Source organism: Chelonia mydas, chromosome 4, assembly GCF_015237465.2.
Source record: "Chelonia mydas isolate rCheMyd1 chromosome 4, rCheMyd1.pri.v2, whole genome shotgun sequence".
NCBI lineage: Eukaryota > Metazoa > Chordata > Testudines > Cheloniidae > Chelonia > Chelonia mydas.
Window position 1 is genome coordinate 12,386,816 of NC_057852.1, and position 13,419 is coordinate 12,400,234.

A 13,419-nucleotide genomic window follows, 5' to 3' on the forward strand; every position below is an offset into this window, starting at 1 on the left:
CACACAAGTCTACACACTCCATGAACCAGAGCTGAGCCGGGGCTTTTTACTTGCAGACTGAATTTTGCAAGTAAACAAATACAATATTAAACCCGGTGAAGTATTTCCTCACAAGCTGAACTTGTTCACTGTTTTTGACAATGTACTTGGTCACATTTTATATTAAGTGTACTTTCATAAACCATCTTTACAAGGGTTAACGGTTAATATATGCTATAAGCACGTCAGTAGAAGGTTCAACATGGTTATAAGCAATCTGTTGGACTTTTACCTATTAGCCATTAGATAGCTAATCCTTAAACCCTTTATAAGAGTATATGTACCCTTAATATGAAGTGTGACCATCATCCTACTAGTTAATCATTGTAGCATATTTGGTAAATGTACTGACGTCTTAGTGCAACACTGAAATCCGTTGTAATCTTGAGCAGTGCGGGGAGACTGATGTTTGAAAGAATTACTGGGTTTCTGAATGCGCAAGCTTGGCTTGACTGAATTACTGAGTGTTTTTGTGCAGCAGCAAAGAAGTGATAAAAACACCACCCAAGTAGCAACCACATTTGAAACTGAGCTATGTAACTTTAGGGCTGAATTTCCAGTCTCAGCAGTAAATAATAAGGGGGCTGCCTCTCTCCCATAAAATGGTCCTTGGCTTTAAACTCTGCAGCCATTTCCTGTTACGATCTACCTGCTGGGGACAATATCAAAGTTTTTTGTCCTGACTCGTAGGCGTTGGGCAAATCTACATATCATACCCTTGTGCCCTTGTTGCCAAGAAGGCTAACGGCCTTTTGGGCTGTATAAGTAGGGGCATTGCCAACAGATCGAGGGATGTGATCGTTCCCCTCTATTTGACATTGGTGAGGCCTCATCTGCAGTACTGTGTCCAGTTTTGGGCCCCACACTACAAGAAGGATGTGGAAAAATTGGAAAACGTCCAGCATAGGGCAACAAAAATGATTAGGAGGCTGGAACACATGTCTTATGAGGAGAGGCTGAGGGAACTGGGATTGTTTAGTCTGCAGAAGAGAAGAGTGAGGGGGGATTTGATAGCTTCTTTCAACTACCTGAAAGGGGGTTCCAAAGAGGATGGATCTAGACTGTTCTCAGTGGTAGCAGATGACAGAACAAGGAGCAATGGTCTCAAGTTGCAGTGGGAGAGATGTAGGTTGGATATTAGGAAAAAGTTTTTCACTAGGAGGGTGGTGAAGCATGGGAATGGGTTACCTAGGAAGTGGTGGAATCTCCTTCCTTTGAGGTTTTTAAGGTCAGGCTTAACAAAGCCCTGTCTGGGATGATTTAGTTGGGGATTGGTCCTGCTTTGAGCAGGGGGTTGGACTAGATGACCTCCTGAGGTCCCTTCCAACCCTGATATTCTATGAGTCTAGGATACCATAACTTCACTTCAAATAACGTCCTGGCTTTTACAAAGCCTTTATCAGTGAAAAGTGGATAATACTCCCCTCGCTCACTGGAACACTGAGCTTTAGCTAATGTCTGTATTGTGTGGAAGGGTCAACTGTGGGACTGATCCTGCCAATGCGTCTGCACACGAGTTGCTTTACAGACGGGAGCATCCCATGGAAGTCAACGGAACTCCCCCATCAGTGAAGTTGCTCACATGCAAAAGAATTAGCAGGATCAGACCACTTATATGGTTAAATATTAAACATTCTGACTCTTTCGGCTGTCTCCACACTACACTCACCAGTGGGGTACAAATGCAAAAGCAATTGTACAAGTAAAGGACTGGGCAAGGATGCTTTGCTCTTTTCACTACAAGCTGACAAATGTGTATTGTGTCCTTGTGTTGAAGGGCTAGAGGGCATGCACCTGCTTTGCTGTCCCTCCCCCAGCAGGCTCCAAGCACGTGAACTGAGAGCAGGGAGAATCTCTCCTGTGCTCTCAAGGACTTCCCAATCTCCCCCTAGGCAGCATGGAGGAAGAAGCTGTTTGATTGGAATGTAGCGGGGACAAAAGCCGGACCTCGAGGGGCAAGGGGAGTAGACTGAAACTAGGTGACTGGGGCAGGAAAAACGAGACTAGAGGATGGGGAGTGGAGACTGGGACTGGCGGTCATAGAGACTGGGAAAAAAGAGTAGGGGGCGGGAGATGTAGGACTGGCTGGGCAAGGATGTGGATGAGAAGGCTGAGTGGGGCGGAGACTGGTACTGGCTAGGTGAGGAGAATGGGATGACACTGCAGGGATGACACAACAGGGACAGGTAGGAGGGGACAGGACAAAAAAGGTCAAGCTTGGGGGGAAATGGACAGAAGAATCTGTGGCCGTTACAGCACACTTCCCTTCAGAGCCTGGAATGGAACCCAAGATCCCTGAGTCTCACCACTCCTTTGCTGTCAGCAAATATCTGTGAAACTCATAGGCAAAGTGTCTCATCCCCCTCTGGTCCACACAGAAGGTAACAACCTACTACTAATCTCAGTTACTCCAGAACCTATAGCAGGTCTAGGGAAAACAGTAGGCCTAAGCCTGCCTTAGCTAAAGGCCCTCCCCTTGGCTGGGGGGAGCGGCCAGTGGACCGGAGCTACAAACAACTATGGAGGACAAGCAAAAAAACAGAGACAAGAGTGAAGGTCACAGGGCAAAAATCAGGTGAACAGAAAGGAGTACCCTGCAGAGAGCCCCTGACAGTGCCCACTGTTCATCAAAGGCATCTAGGGAGTCAGTGGATATTGCCCAGAGTAACTTTGCTCGGAGGTGTGACTGTACAGGGAGCACTTGAGATTCTGGGGTCTGATTATCAGAAGTGCTGAGCAACTAAGTTCCCTCTAAGCTGCGCGGCTCCGCAGCAAGCTATCAAGGGCTGCGTTGGGGGGCGAGAGGTGTCTCTCCCCCGTAGCTGCCACGGCTGGGGAGAGGCGTCTCTCCCCCGGCCCCGTAGCTGCTGTGGCCAGGTAGAGGTGCCTCTCCCCCGGCCCTGCAGCTGCACCGGTGGGGAGAGGTGCTCTCCACCGGCCTAGGGCTGCTGTGACGAGAGAGGGCTGGGGGGAGTCCTCTCTCCCCGGGGCAGCCTGCACCCCAAACCTCTCATCCCCAAGCCCACCCCACTCCTAGCCAGCACTCCTAGCCAGCGCCCTCACCCCCCCGCACCTCAACCTTCTGCCCCAGCCCTGAGCCCCCGCCCACACTCCAAACCCCTTGGCCCCACCCCGGCCATACATCACCTCCATATTGGTGCACATAACTAAATTCATTCCGCACATACATGCAAAAAAATTAGAGGGAACATGGCTGAGCACTCGCAGCTGCAACCGCAGTCAATGGGAGCCATGCTTTGAACATATAAAGTGCTATATAATGCTACGTTCTCTGAAACATCAGGTCCTAGGCACTTGAAACTGGGCACCCAAAGTTAGCGGATAGTTTTGACCTTAAATCGTGTCTTTGTTTCCCATGTATAAAATGTAGAAGATACCCCTCATATCACAGGGCTGTTTTAAAAATTGATTAATATTTGTGAAGCTCTGTAGAGATGAGCACCATAGAAAAGCCCATGTGTAAATTAAGAACTGGCTTCAGAGCAATGATGAAGCAATAAACTAAGGCCTGGGGCCACACAGCAAAAAGGAGAAAACAAAATAGAGAATAGTTACTCATGAAGTGAGTGAATGGTATCCATTATGCGTGCTGAATGAGACAAGGGTCCTATGGAATTTCCTGATTTTTGAGTGCTTGACTCTGTACCCTTAAGGTTCTTTTAACCTTGTAATATGTAATTTACACATATGCACCTGTCTTGGAACAGAGGTGATCAGGCAGCATGCAGGCAATCCTTTCTTCCAGGGATCTCAGCCCATGACTCAGCATCACTGATTTCTTCTTCATTGGGGAGCTGACCTACTCGGCTTTTATGTCAACTTCCACTCAGCAGAGGGGAGACAGTGGTGGGGGAACAAAAGGCGACCGCATTCTTCCCCTCTAAGATGGTAAATGTGTCATGAGGCCCTGTCCTGCTCCTATTGACCGCTACGGAGGCAGAGTATGGCCCTTAGTCTGCTGTAAAGCACCATGTAAGTTTATGGTGCCACACAAATAATTGTAGTACTGGTAAGTCAGACCTACCTGCTTCACAGGACCGTTGAGACTTACTGGAGTGTCTCAAGCCACTGTAAAAACATTAAGTACTGCATAAGGTGTCTAGTAACCTTATTAGTAAGGGTGACCAGATAGCAAGTATAAGAAAAAAAACCCCAAATCAGGACTGTCCCTATAAAATCGGGACATCTGATCACCCTACTTATTAGGACGGATATGTCGCTTTTTACGTGACCCCTGGTTCTGATGGCTCACCTGTTCCAAAGCAGCTTAGCTCCACTGGGGCTATTAACAGGAACTCCACTTGGCTGCTGCTAGCCCCAGGGTGGCTATGCAGAAAGGGTGTGGGGGTGGGGGAATGCTGCCTGGAGCTGACCTGCATTTTTTTTTTTTTTCCCGGCAAGGTCCCTACAGGGCTTGAGATGGTGCATTCCCAACCACCGCTCACTCCTCCAGTCACCTGGCCCTGACTCCAGCTGCACAGCAAGGGCTCTGCCAAGTCCAGGGTGAAGCCGGGGACAAAAGGCTTGGGTCAGCAGCATAACAGAGGCACCTGCCCTCTTCAGTGTGAAAGGGGTGGGGAAATCCAAGCTGAGGAGGACCCACCCAGTCATATGCAGCCAGTACCAGTTAATAGGGAAGGGTCTGAACAGCAATGCCTGGCAGCATTCTCAGAATGGCTCCAATCGTAAACTTTGTGGTTGGACTTTACTTCCTCAGCATTCAGGAGCAGTTTCGTTCAGGCCTATCTCTGCTAGCAAATACCGTAAAAAAACAACCACTCTGCAGCACCTCTCAGCCATATGACTTAGTGCTTAATACCTAGCTCTCTCCTCCACCCCCACCCCTTTGTCTTCATGTTCTATGCAAGGTCATTTTTCAAACATCCCCCCCTCGCCCCCCATCCCTTTTACAGTGACTACTATCATACCGCTAGGAAAAGAACTCACTCTCCCAGACAGACTGCAAGAGCTGTAAAAATACTTATCAGAAGGATATCAGAATGTTTCTCCTTAAATCGGGTCTGTACTCCTCCAGTCTTTATCAGCAAACAGAACGTGACATTTTGGGAACTATTATGAATAGGAGAGATTTCTGCTAAACTGTGGTTGAAAACCTGAAATCCTTTTAAGCGGACTGAAGCAATTATAAAGCATATTGTAGCATTTCTCTCTGACATTTGAAATACGTGTTTTTTCTTCTTCTTCAAAAGCCACAAATGCTGTACTAGACAAAAAATACGTTTCACTGTTGCTTCTTCCTGAAGTAGGAATGGCTAGATGTATGGGTCACATACCTATGCTTTCACTATTACAATGTTCATTTCCTAGTATAAATATAGCCCCTTGTTTACTGATGGATTACAGAAGCTCAGCTGTAAAACTGCAGTCCAGTAAGCAATAATCCAGTCTTGCTGTGTGGGTATTGTAATAATTGCCCCTCTAAAACTCGATCGTATCGTCAACATGCAAGTTTCACATTTCAGATGTCAAAAGGGATCTCTAGGCGTCTAAAACGCAGTGGCATCAGAGGAGCTGTGGATTCTCCATCACTGACAATTTGTCAATCAAGCTTGGATGTGCTTATAAAAGATATACTCTACGAATTATTTGGGGGGTTACTAATAAGGTTACTGGACACCTTACGCAGCACATTATGAAGTTCTATGGCATGTCTTATACAGGAGGTCAGACTGGATAATCACGATGGTCCCTTCTGGCGTTAGTATGTACAACTCTCTATGCGATTCTGATTTTATTAATAGATGAATATGCAACAAAGGAAAGTCGACTGGTATGCTTTGCATTGGCAAGGGGAACTCGCCAGGTAGTGTATAAAGTTGAGATAATCAGTAGCACTTCCCAGGACCACCAGAGGAAGGTCAGAATCATCTCTAACCCTTCCCCTCCCCAGTCCAGTTCTAAGCGCCTCCCCGCTGTCCAGCTGCTTCCACTTATGCATCAGATGGTTATGGACTGCGGAGCTTCCTAAAAACACACAGCTGGTGGTAACAAAACTCTCAGCAGCCCCATCACCTACTTGGCCCCAGCACCTTGGCTGAGTCAGCCAGGAACATAAGGGGTCCCAGCTGGTCTGCGCCGAATCAGCACCATTCACCCCGCTTGCAGTTTGTGTGTCACTATTTGAACACCGAGCCCCAGCTAAGCGAGTCACTGGACTAAAGTGCCGCCCTTAGGTCATCCGAAGGGCAAGGCCCGGGCGTTCTCAACCCGCGGCCGTGCCCGGGCCCCCCTGCGTCAGTCAGCGGCTGGGTTTCCTCGCTCCCGGCCCCAGGCTGGGCGGAGAAGGGAAGAGGGCCGAGTCTTCTGAGGGGATGAGCCAGGGCACCCAGACACAGAAGCCAAAACCCGGACTATCTGGGTACAACACATCTGGGGGGGGGGCAACCCTAGGCTGGGGCGGGGCCCGAGGGAGAGCCCCTGCAGCTCCTGGCTGTAGTATACCAGGCTAGTCCCACTCCCCCATAAGCTATGGGTCTGGGGGCACAGGTGCTGGAACAAGGGGTGCTGCTGCCCCCCCCCATCCCCCGCCCCCCAGGGCTTGAAGTGGTTTCCATTATATCCAGGATTTACAGTTTGGTTCAGTGGCTCTCAGCACCCGCACTGTACACATCGGCCGGGGCAGCCCCCTCCCCTTCTCCGCAGCCGCTCCCCGGGCGGGTGGGCACCCACCCGCGCCCCCCTTACCTGCCGCGAGGAGGAGGAGGGCAAGGCGAGCCGGGCAGCCCATGGTCCCCCGCAGCGCGCCGCGGCGGGAGAGAAGCAGCAGGCGGGCGAGAGCGGGGCGCACTCAGCAGCTGCAGCCTCCCCGGCGCTGAGCTCCGCGCGTCTGCTCCATGCCCGGCCCCTCGGCAGACTGCGGCCGCCGGCCCCGGCAGCCAAACCCCTCCCACGCCGCCCAGCCTTCCCCCGGGGGAGCGGGCCCGCGGCGGCCGGGCGGCCTCTGCTGGACGGTGCTGGGGGGAGCCGGGCCCCCCCTGCGCCTCTCCCGTTTGCAGGGGCGCACCTCGCCCCCCGTTCAGGTGCCTGCACCCCGGTTCCTAGCGCTTCCCCCTCCCCGGCAGCCGGGATTGGGGCAGGGGCCCAGGAGTGGTGCCACGGATCGGGGCCCCATTGCACTGGGCGCTGTACAAATCCAGGGAGAGTGGCTGTCCCTGCCCCATAGAGTTCACACTCCAACTCCACGAGACAAGGGGTGGGCTGGGAACTAGCTGCGCAGGGAGGGGAACAAGTTCCCTGGACGACTTCATGGTACCCCTGGCTCCAGGAAGTCACAGGTCAACCCATGCTCAGGGTTAAATGTTTTAGGTATGTATAGTAATCATTAGCAGTCATCTCCTGTGATCAAATGTACACCCCCCCCCCCCAGTCACACACCATAATGGCATGGTGAAATGTGTGTAGTGCTATGAACATAAACTGAACTTATGACAGAAATGTGTTTATTACCAGACAAATCTGGGGAGTGGGTAAACTTGTTCCTCAGAAACAAAGGACAAGCTACCGCCTCTAGCCAGGTGTCATCAAAGTTGATTGGCAATCCCTTGTCAAGTGGTTGTGTATCCCGGAAACATGGCTCGTTGAAAAACTTGCTTTTAAAATTTCACTGTATATTGCCTTTAGGCAAGACCAAAAACTAGAAAGGGGATGAGGCCAACGGGGGCTGCGGGAACCTCACCCACTGACTCCTGAAATAGACCCCTAACCTCTGGCTGAATTACTGAAGTCCTCAAATCATGATTTAAAGATTTCAAGTTACAGAGACTCCACCATTTACACTAGTTTAAACCTGAAAAGTGACCTGTGCTCCATGCTGCAGAGGAAGCCAACCCCACCCAAGGGTCTCTTCCAATCTGATCCAGGGGAAAATTCTTTCCTGAACTCAAATATAGCAATCAGTTAGACCCTCAGCATGTGAGCAAAACCTACCAGCCAGATACCTAGGAAAGAATTCTCTGTAGTAACTCAGAGCCCTCCCCATCTAGTGTCCCATCATCAGCTGTTGAAGATATTTGATGCTAGCAATCGCAGATTGGCTACATGCCATTGTAGGTAGTCTTGTCATACCATCCCCTCCATAAACTTATGAAGTTCAGTCTTGAAACAAGTTAATTTTTTTGCCCCCACTGCTCCCCTTGATCATGAGAAAGCAGAAGTTTTATCAGAAACTTTCTGAGGGGTGAGTAAACCAGATTAAAAGATAATTAATTAAAAAGAATCATGATCTAATATGTAGTTGTAGTCAACACGAAGATACTGTACTGAATGAATGGCTTTGTATGCAAGAAGCTGAGAAAGCTATTCATATCATCAAGAATACATCCCCAAGTAAAGATAAGATATGTAACATAACGTTTAAATATCTCTCCGAAAGCAGTTTGAGGATTATCTTTGAATTATTTAATGCTACTTGGGAAAAATGAGTGATCTGGGTAGGGTGGAAACATGCAGTTGTAATCCCAGTATGAAAACCAGGAAACTATTCACAGAAGTGGATGCCTGTAAGGTGGTAGGTACTGTCTGGGTACAATTATGGAAAGAGTGGTGTATGAATGATTCGTTGTCTATTTGGAAAACAACGGCATTATAGACAAGGTCCAGAGTGGTTTTAGGAGAGGAAGATGTCCCATGGATAACACTGCTAAATTAGAAAATGAAATACAAAAAAGTCTGAAGCACAAGGGTTTCATGGGAGCTGCCTTTCTAGATATTGAAAAGGCATATGACATGCTATAGAGCAGTGGTTCTCAAAGCTGGTCTGCTGCTACTTCAGGGAAAGCCCCTGGCGGGTCAGGCCAGTTTGTTTACCTGCTGCGTCCACAGGTTCGGCCGATCGCGGCTCCCACTGGCTGCAGTTCGCCGCTCCAGGCCAATGGGGGCTGCGGGAAGCGGCACGGGCCGAGGGATATGCTGGCCTCCCTTCCAGCAGCCCCCATTGGCCTGGAGCAGTGAACCGCAGCCAGTGGGAGCCGCGATCGGCCAAACCTTGGAATGCAGCAGGTAAACAAACTGGCCCGGCTCGCCAGGGGCTTTCCCTGAACAAGCGGCCGACCGGCTTTGAGAACCACTGCTATAGAGGAAAGGCTTATTGCACTAGGATAAGGAGAAGACTGTATGGCTGGCTTAGAGAATTTTTGAGTAAAAGGACCATGCAGGTCTGAGTTGGGAAAGTTATGTCGAATATACATAATACTAAAAATGGCACACCACGGGGAAGTGTTATCAGCCCAATGTTATTTAATATTATGACAACTGAACTTGCCAGGGTAGGTGCCACTCTATTTGCATATGATTGTGCTCTGTGGGTTAGGAGCAGGAATACAAGAAAGAGAGAGCAAGTTATCTGAGCAACTAGAACAGGGGTTCTCAAACTTTTTTACTGGTGACCCCTTTCACAAAGCAAGCCTCTGAGTGCGACCCCCTAAACACTTTTTTATATATTTAACACCATTATAAATGCTGGAGGCGAAGCGGGGTTGGGGTTTATACTCCAGAGGGGGTGCGTACCTGGGGAACTGGGAGTTCCCTTAACTGCAGCATTCCTATGCAGGGGCTGGTCAGAGAGCCTGCATGTAACTGCAGCTGAGTGTGTCCCTACCTGTATGTGTGCTGGTGAAAGTCCAGGCTGGCGGGCTTTCTTTGCAGCTTGTCACAGCAGTACAGTGTGAGAGGGAGCCCAGGCTGATGGGTCAGGGGGCCCAGTGGTAACCCAGTTCCAGGTGGCACCCTGGGGTGAACCCATCACACTAGGTACCAAGTAGCATTTTTTTTCTGGCATGGGATGTTTGGAATTTTTCATTGTGTGTCTAACAAATTGGTGCATTGCAAAGATATCTTTATTGGTGGTCTTTGCAGAGGGTGGAATGCTTTAGTTACCTGATTATGCTGGCCTATTTCCTCAGGCACTGCTTACAGAATTTTGCAATGGCCTGTCATAGATTCCAAGGCCGGAAGGGACCGCTGTGATCATTTAGTCTGACTCCCTGCATAACACAGGCCATGAATTAATTCCTGTTTGAATTAGAGCATTTTTTTAAAAACAATCCAGGCTTGCTTTAAAAATTGCCAATGATGGAGAATCCATCACAACCTTGTAAAATTTTCCAATGGTTAATTACCCTCATTTTTTAAAAAACTGCCACCCTATTTCCAGTCTGAATTTGTCTAGCTTCAGTTCTACTGTAAGTTCTTTTTGGGAGAATGGTTATTTTGTACTGGAAGCCAAAGAAATACCTGAAGATTCAATCCACAGAAAGCAGTCTCTATCGCTAAAAAGGCAGCACACGCACACACACAATTAGAATTCAAACTTAAAGCAGATGCTCCATTGTTAAGTTAGGAGCTGCCCTGTCCTGAGCTGTTATGGAAAGGTCTCTGTGTGTGAAGTGTGGACTATGTAGGGAATGTGGATCTTTAGCTAAAAGATTTTGCAGGGGGAAATGTGAGAGTCGGGGAAACTTTCAGCAACAGTTAACTCAGTGTTAGCAAGCCTAGAAGCTACAGGACAGTTGAGTCAAATGTAGCAGGAATGCATCCGATGAAGTGAGCTGTAGCTCACGAAAGCTTATGCTCAAATAAATTGGTTAGTCTCTAAGGTGCCACAAGTCCTCCTTTTCTTTTTGCAAATGTAGCAGTGGTTCTTCTTCACGCACTTTATGCATATTTGATTATAGGCTGCCATCTGCTGGTCAGTTCAGTTCAGCCCAACTAAAAATAATCCCTTTGGAACCCCCCTCACCCTCCCCCCTCCGTTTTTTTATCCACTATGAACATTTAACTTGCATAAAGATTGTACGGTTCCCGGCGTTGTCCTGAAGGATGTAAGGGCTGCACGTCTAGCATGTTACAGAATGGCCGCAATCGCTGTGAAACATGTAACATCGAACATTCATCTAATTGCCACAGTAAAAGTGGGTTCGTTTTGTATTTTTATCCCTATTTCCCGAAGTTCGGGGTGTCATTAAGACAGTGTTGCTATTTCAGTTGTTGGTTGTAGCCACAGCTGGATGGGTCCAAACTAGTTGCCGACTGGTATTCCAGAGCATCGCTACTTTGTACGGTCACACATCTGCTAAAGAGAAACTTTTCATGCCCTGGTGTGTTAAATGAATAGCTACAGGGTGGATTTGTTGTATAACTATATTTTCTAAGTGGAAAAGAATCACAGAAACAAGAGTAGAAGACTGTACTTCCTGCTAGACACTGTATTCCACAGGGGACTCCTGGGCTTTATTGAAATGCTTTATTTTAAGAGATACCGTCTAAGAGAATAACATACACTTAAAGGCTGACTTTCAAAACTTTGCTCCCATTGATCTCAATGGTTTTACCATTGACTTCAATGGGAACAGAGTTAGCACAGCACTAAATGTTCTTTGAAACCCCATCCCTTATCTTCAAGATTCCTCTCTCTCCATTTTTTCACCTCAAAACTTTTAATTTTTTCCCTCCACACTGGAAATATCGAAATTACAAAGAAAACTGGAGGGCTGAGGGTGGACGCCAGTGTCAAACTTCCAAATGAGTGCTAGTCTGTGCAGAGTTTATACATAATTTGATACATTTCTATGTCCTTAGGGACAGGATCTTAACTACCCAATTGCAGCAAATACCCATGTTTCAATATGTATTATCCACTCCAGTCCTTTTCATATAGATAGCATACACATTACATGTGCCAACATGTTTCAAATAGTCTCCTAGTGCAACCAGTGCCGAGAACTTACACTAGAATATCTGGGGCACACACAACAGATTTCTTAATGTTATCTGCTGTCACAGAGCAAAAATCTTTTTGATTTCTTTCTTTTTTACTGAGGATCTTTTGTCTGCAGCATGGGCACCACGTTTGCATCTTCTGCTTACGACACTAAGTGGCACCATGGATAAAGGGTTCATGGTGCAATTCCTCATGGAAAATCTTGCCTGTAAAGTGCACGCATAGCTTTGTCTGTTAGGACACATTTAAGATCAATAGAAAGTCCATTTTTTCATGAGAAACAATTATCAAAAGAAAAAAAAAACAACCCCAAAACCCATGGGAGCAAGAGGCAGAGCAGAGGGATCCCAAAAGACTTTTATAAGCCATTTAGCGTTAGTGTTAGCTTGCTTGTGCGTTGCCTCCCCTATACATTATTTCCTGGGGTACAGCGACATGTTCTTGGAATTACACATGCTTGGGGGTCCTATCTTTGCTGTTGTCCCCAAGGGACCTACTCCGCTTGACTCCTTCGGGCTCAGTAGGAGTCTGTTGCATCACTGCATGTTGACACATCACTAGCTGATCTAGTAACCTCCCTACATGAAGACTGAGTATCGCCACCAAATAAACATGACTCTTTATTTCTTTGTAGCACCTACCTGTAATGTTCACACCGCACACACAGGGAAGTTAGATGAACACTTTTGCTGGAAGGTTGCAAGGTCATACTGCTTTATTTCTTAGAATTCAGAAAGATAGCATGCAGGAACCCGCAACCAGAGACATTCAAAGCAGGCTGTTCCTTAAAACAGAGAGGCACAAACTACCCTACCTTACTTTAAGCTGTCTGTGTACAGAAGTGACTGCCGCTAGGTTCAGATTGCACACGAGCCTGCAAGCAGGACCAGGAAAACCCCCATAGCATAACCCCCGTAGTTTATACAATTTTCGTACAGTTTTCAATGTACCACACTACCCATCAAAGTCAGGGCAATAACATGAACTTTGGGACAGGTGCCAGCCCTAAATTTACTTTCAAGCAGTTCTTATTTATCCGCCAGTGTAAATTCTCCCCTCCCTGCATACAGCCATCACATAACCACAACTCTTCTGCAGCTACGAGGGCTGACGTGTGTTCTGCTTGGACTCCTTGGCCCAAGGCTTTGGGGAAGCAAGCCACTCAGCCCAGGGTTCACAGGGTTCTTTTTTAACTGTTTGAGAATGGAAAAATATAGATGGCAAAATATTATTATGACAAAATGGGGGATCTACATTTGCATTAGGAAACAAACAAACCAAGCTCTCTCCCCGCAACTCTTTACTGGTATTTTCCCCTCCATTTTCCCCAGGTACACCACCAGGGGGCTGTAATGAAGGTACCTCAGGAAAAGTGTAACCTACTAATCTTGTATAAAAAATACTCTCTAGACAGGCAGTGGCCCTTCCATGCATTTTAATAATGGTCACTTTCCTGATTCTTCTGCATTTAAACACCCAATCGCCATACCGCAGTAACTGTTTTGTACAGTGGCTATGAGCTTACAGCTTTGCTGGGATTTTCAGAAAATGCCAGTGTGTTACTTCATCTTGCCGGGTCTCAGAGCTGGGGCTTCATCCCGAGCCCCATGAGCCCGAGCCAG

The 13,419-nt window shown here is 47.7% G+C and overlaps 1 protein-coding gene across 6 annotated transcripts in view; it reads right to left on the reverse strand.

Annotated features, from left to right (window-relative positions):
- The window catches only part of PARM1 (prostate androgen-regulated mucin-like protein 1), a 48,369-nt gene extending 41,408 nt beyond the window's left edge, over positions 1 to 6,961 (reverse strand). For 2 of the 6 annotated variants that reach the window (XM_037896657.2, XM_037896660.2), the window contains exon 1: positions 3,754 to 3,862. In XM_037896657.2, the coding sequence (XP_037752585.1) occupies positions 3,754 to 3,847 (94 nt within the window). In that variant the 5' untranslated portion in view covers positions 3,848 to 3,862. Of the gene's footprint in view, positions 1 to 3,753; positions 3,864 to 6,765 lie in introns of those variants that run through there. The other 4 variants (XM_037896659.2, XM_043545149.1, XM_037896658.2 and 1 more) reach the window with 4 other exon arrangements.
- Positions 6,962 to 13,419: the final 6,458 nt, after the last annotated feature.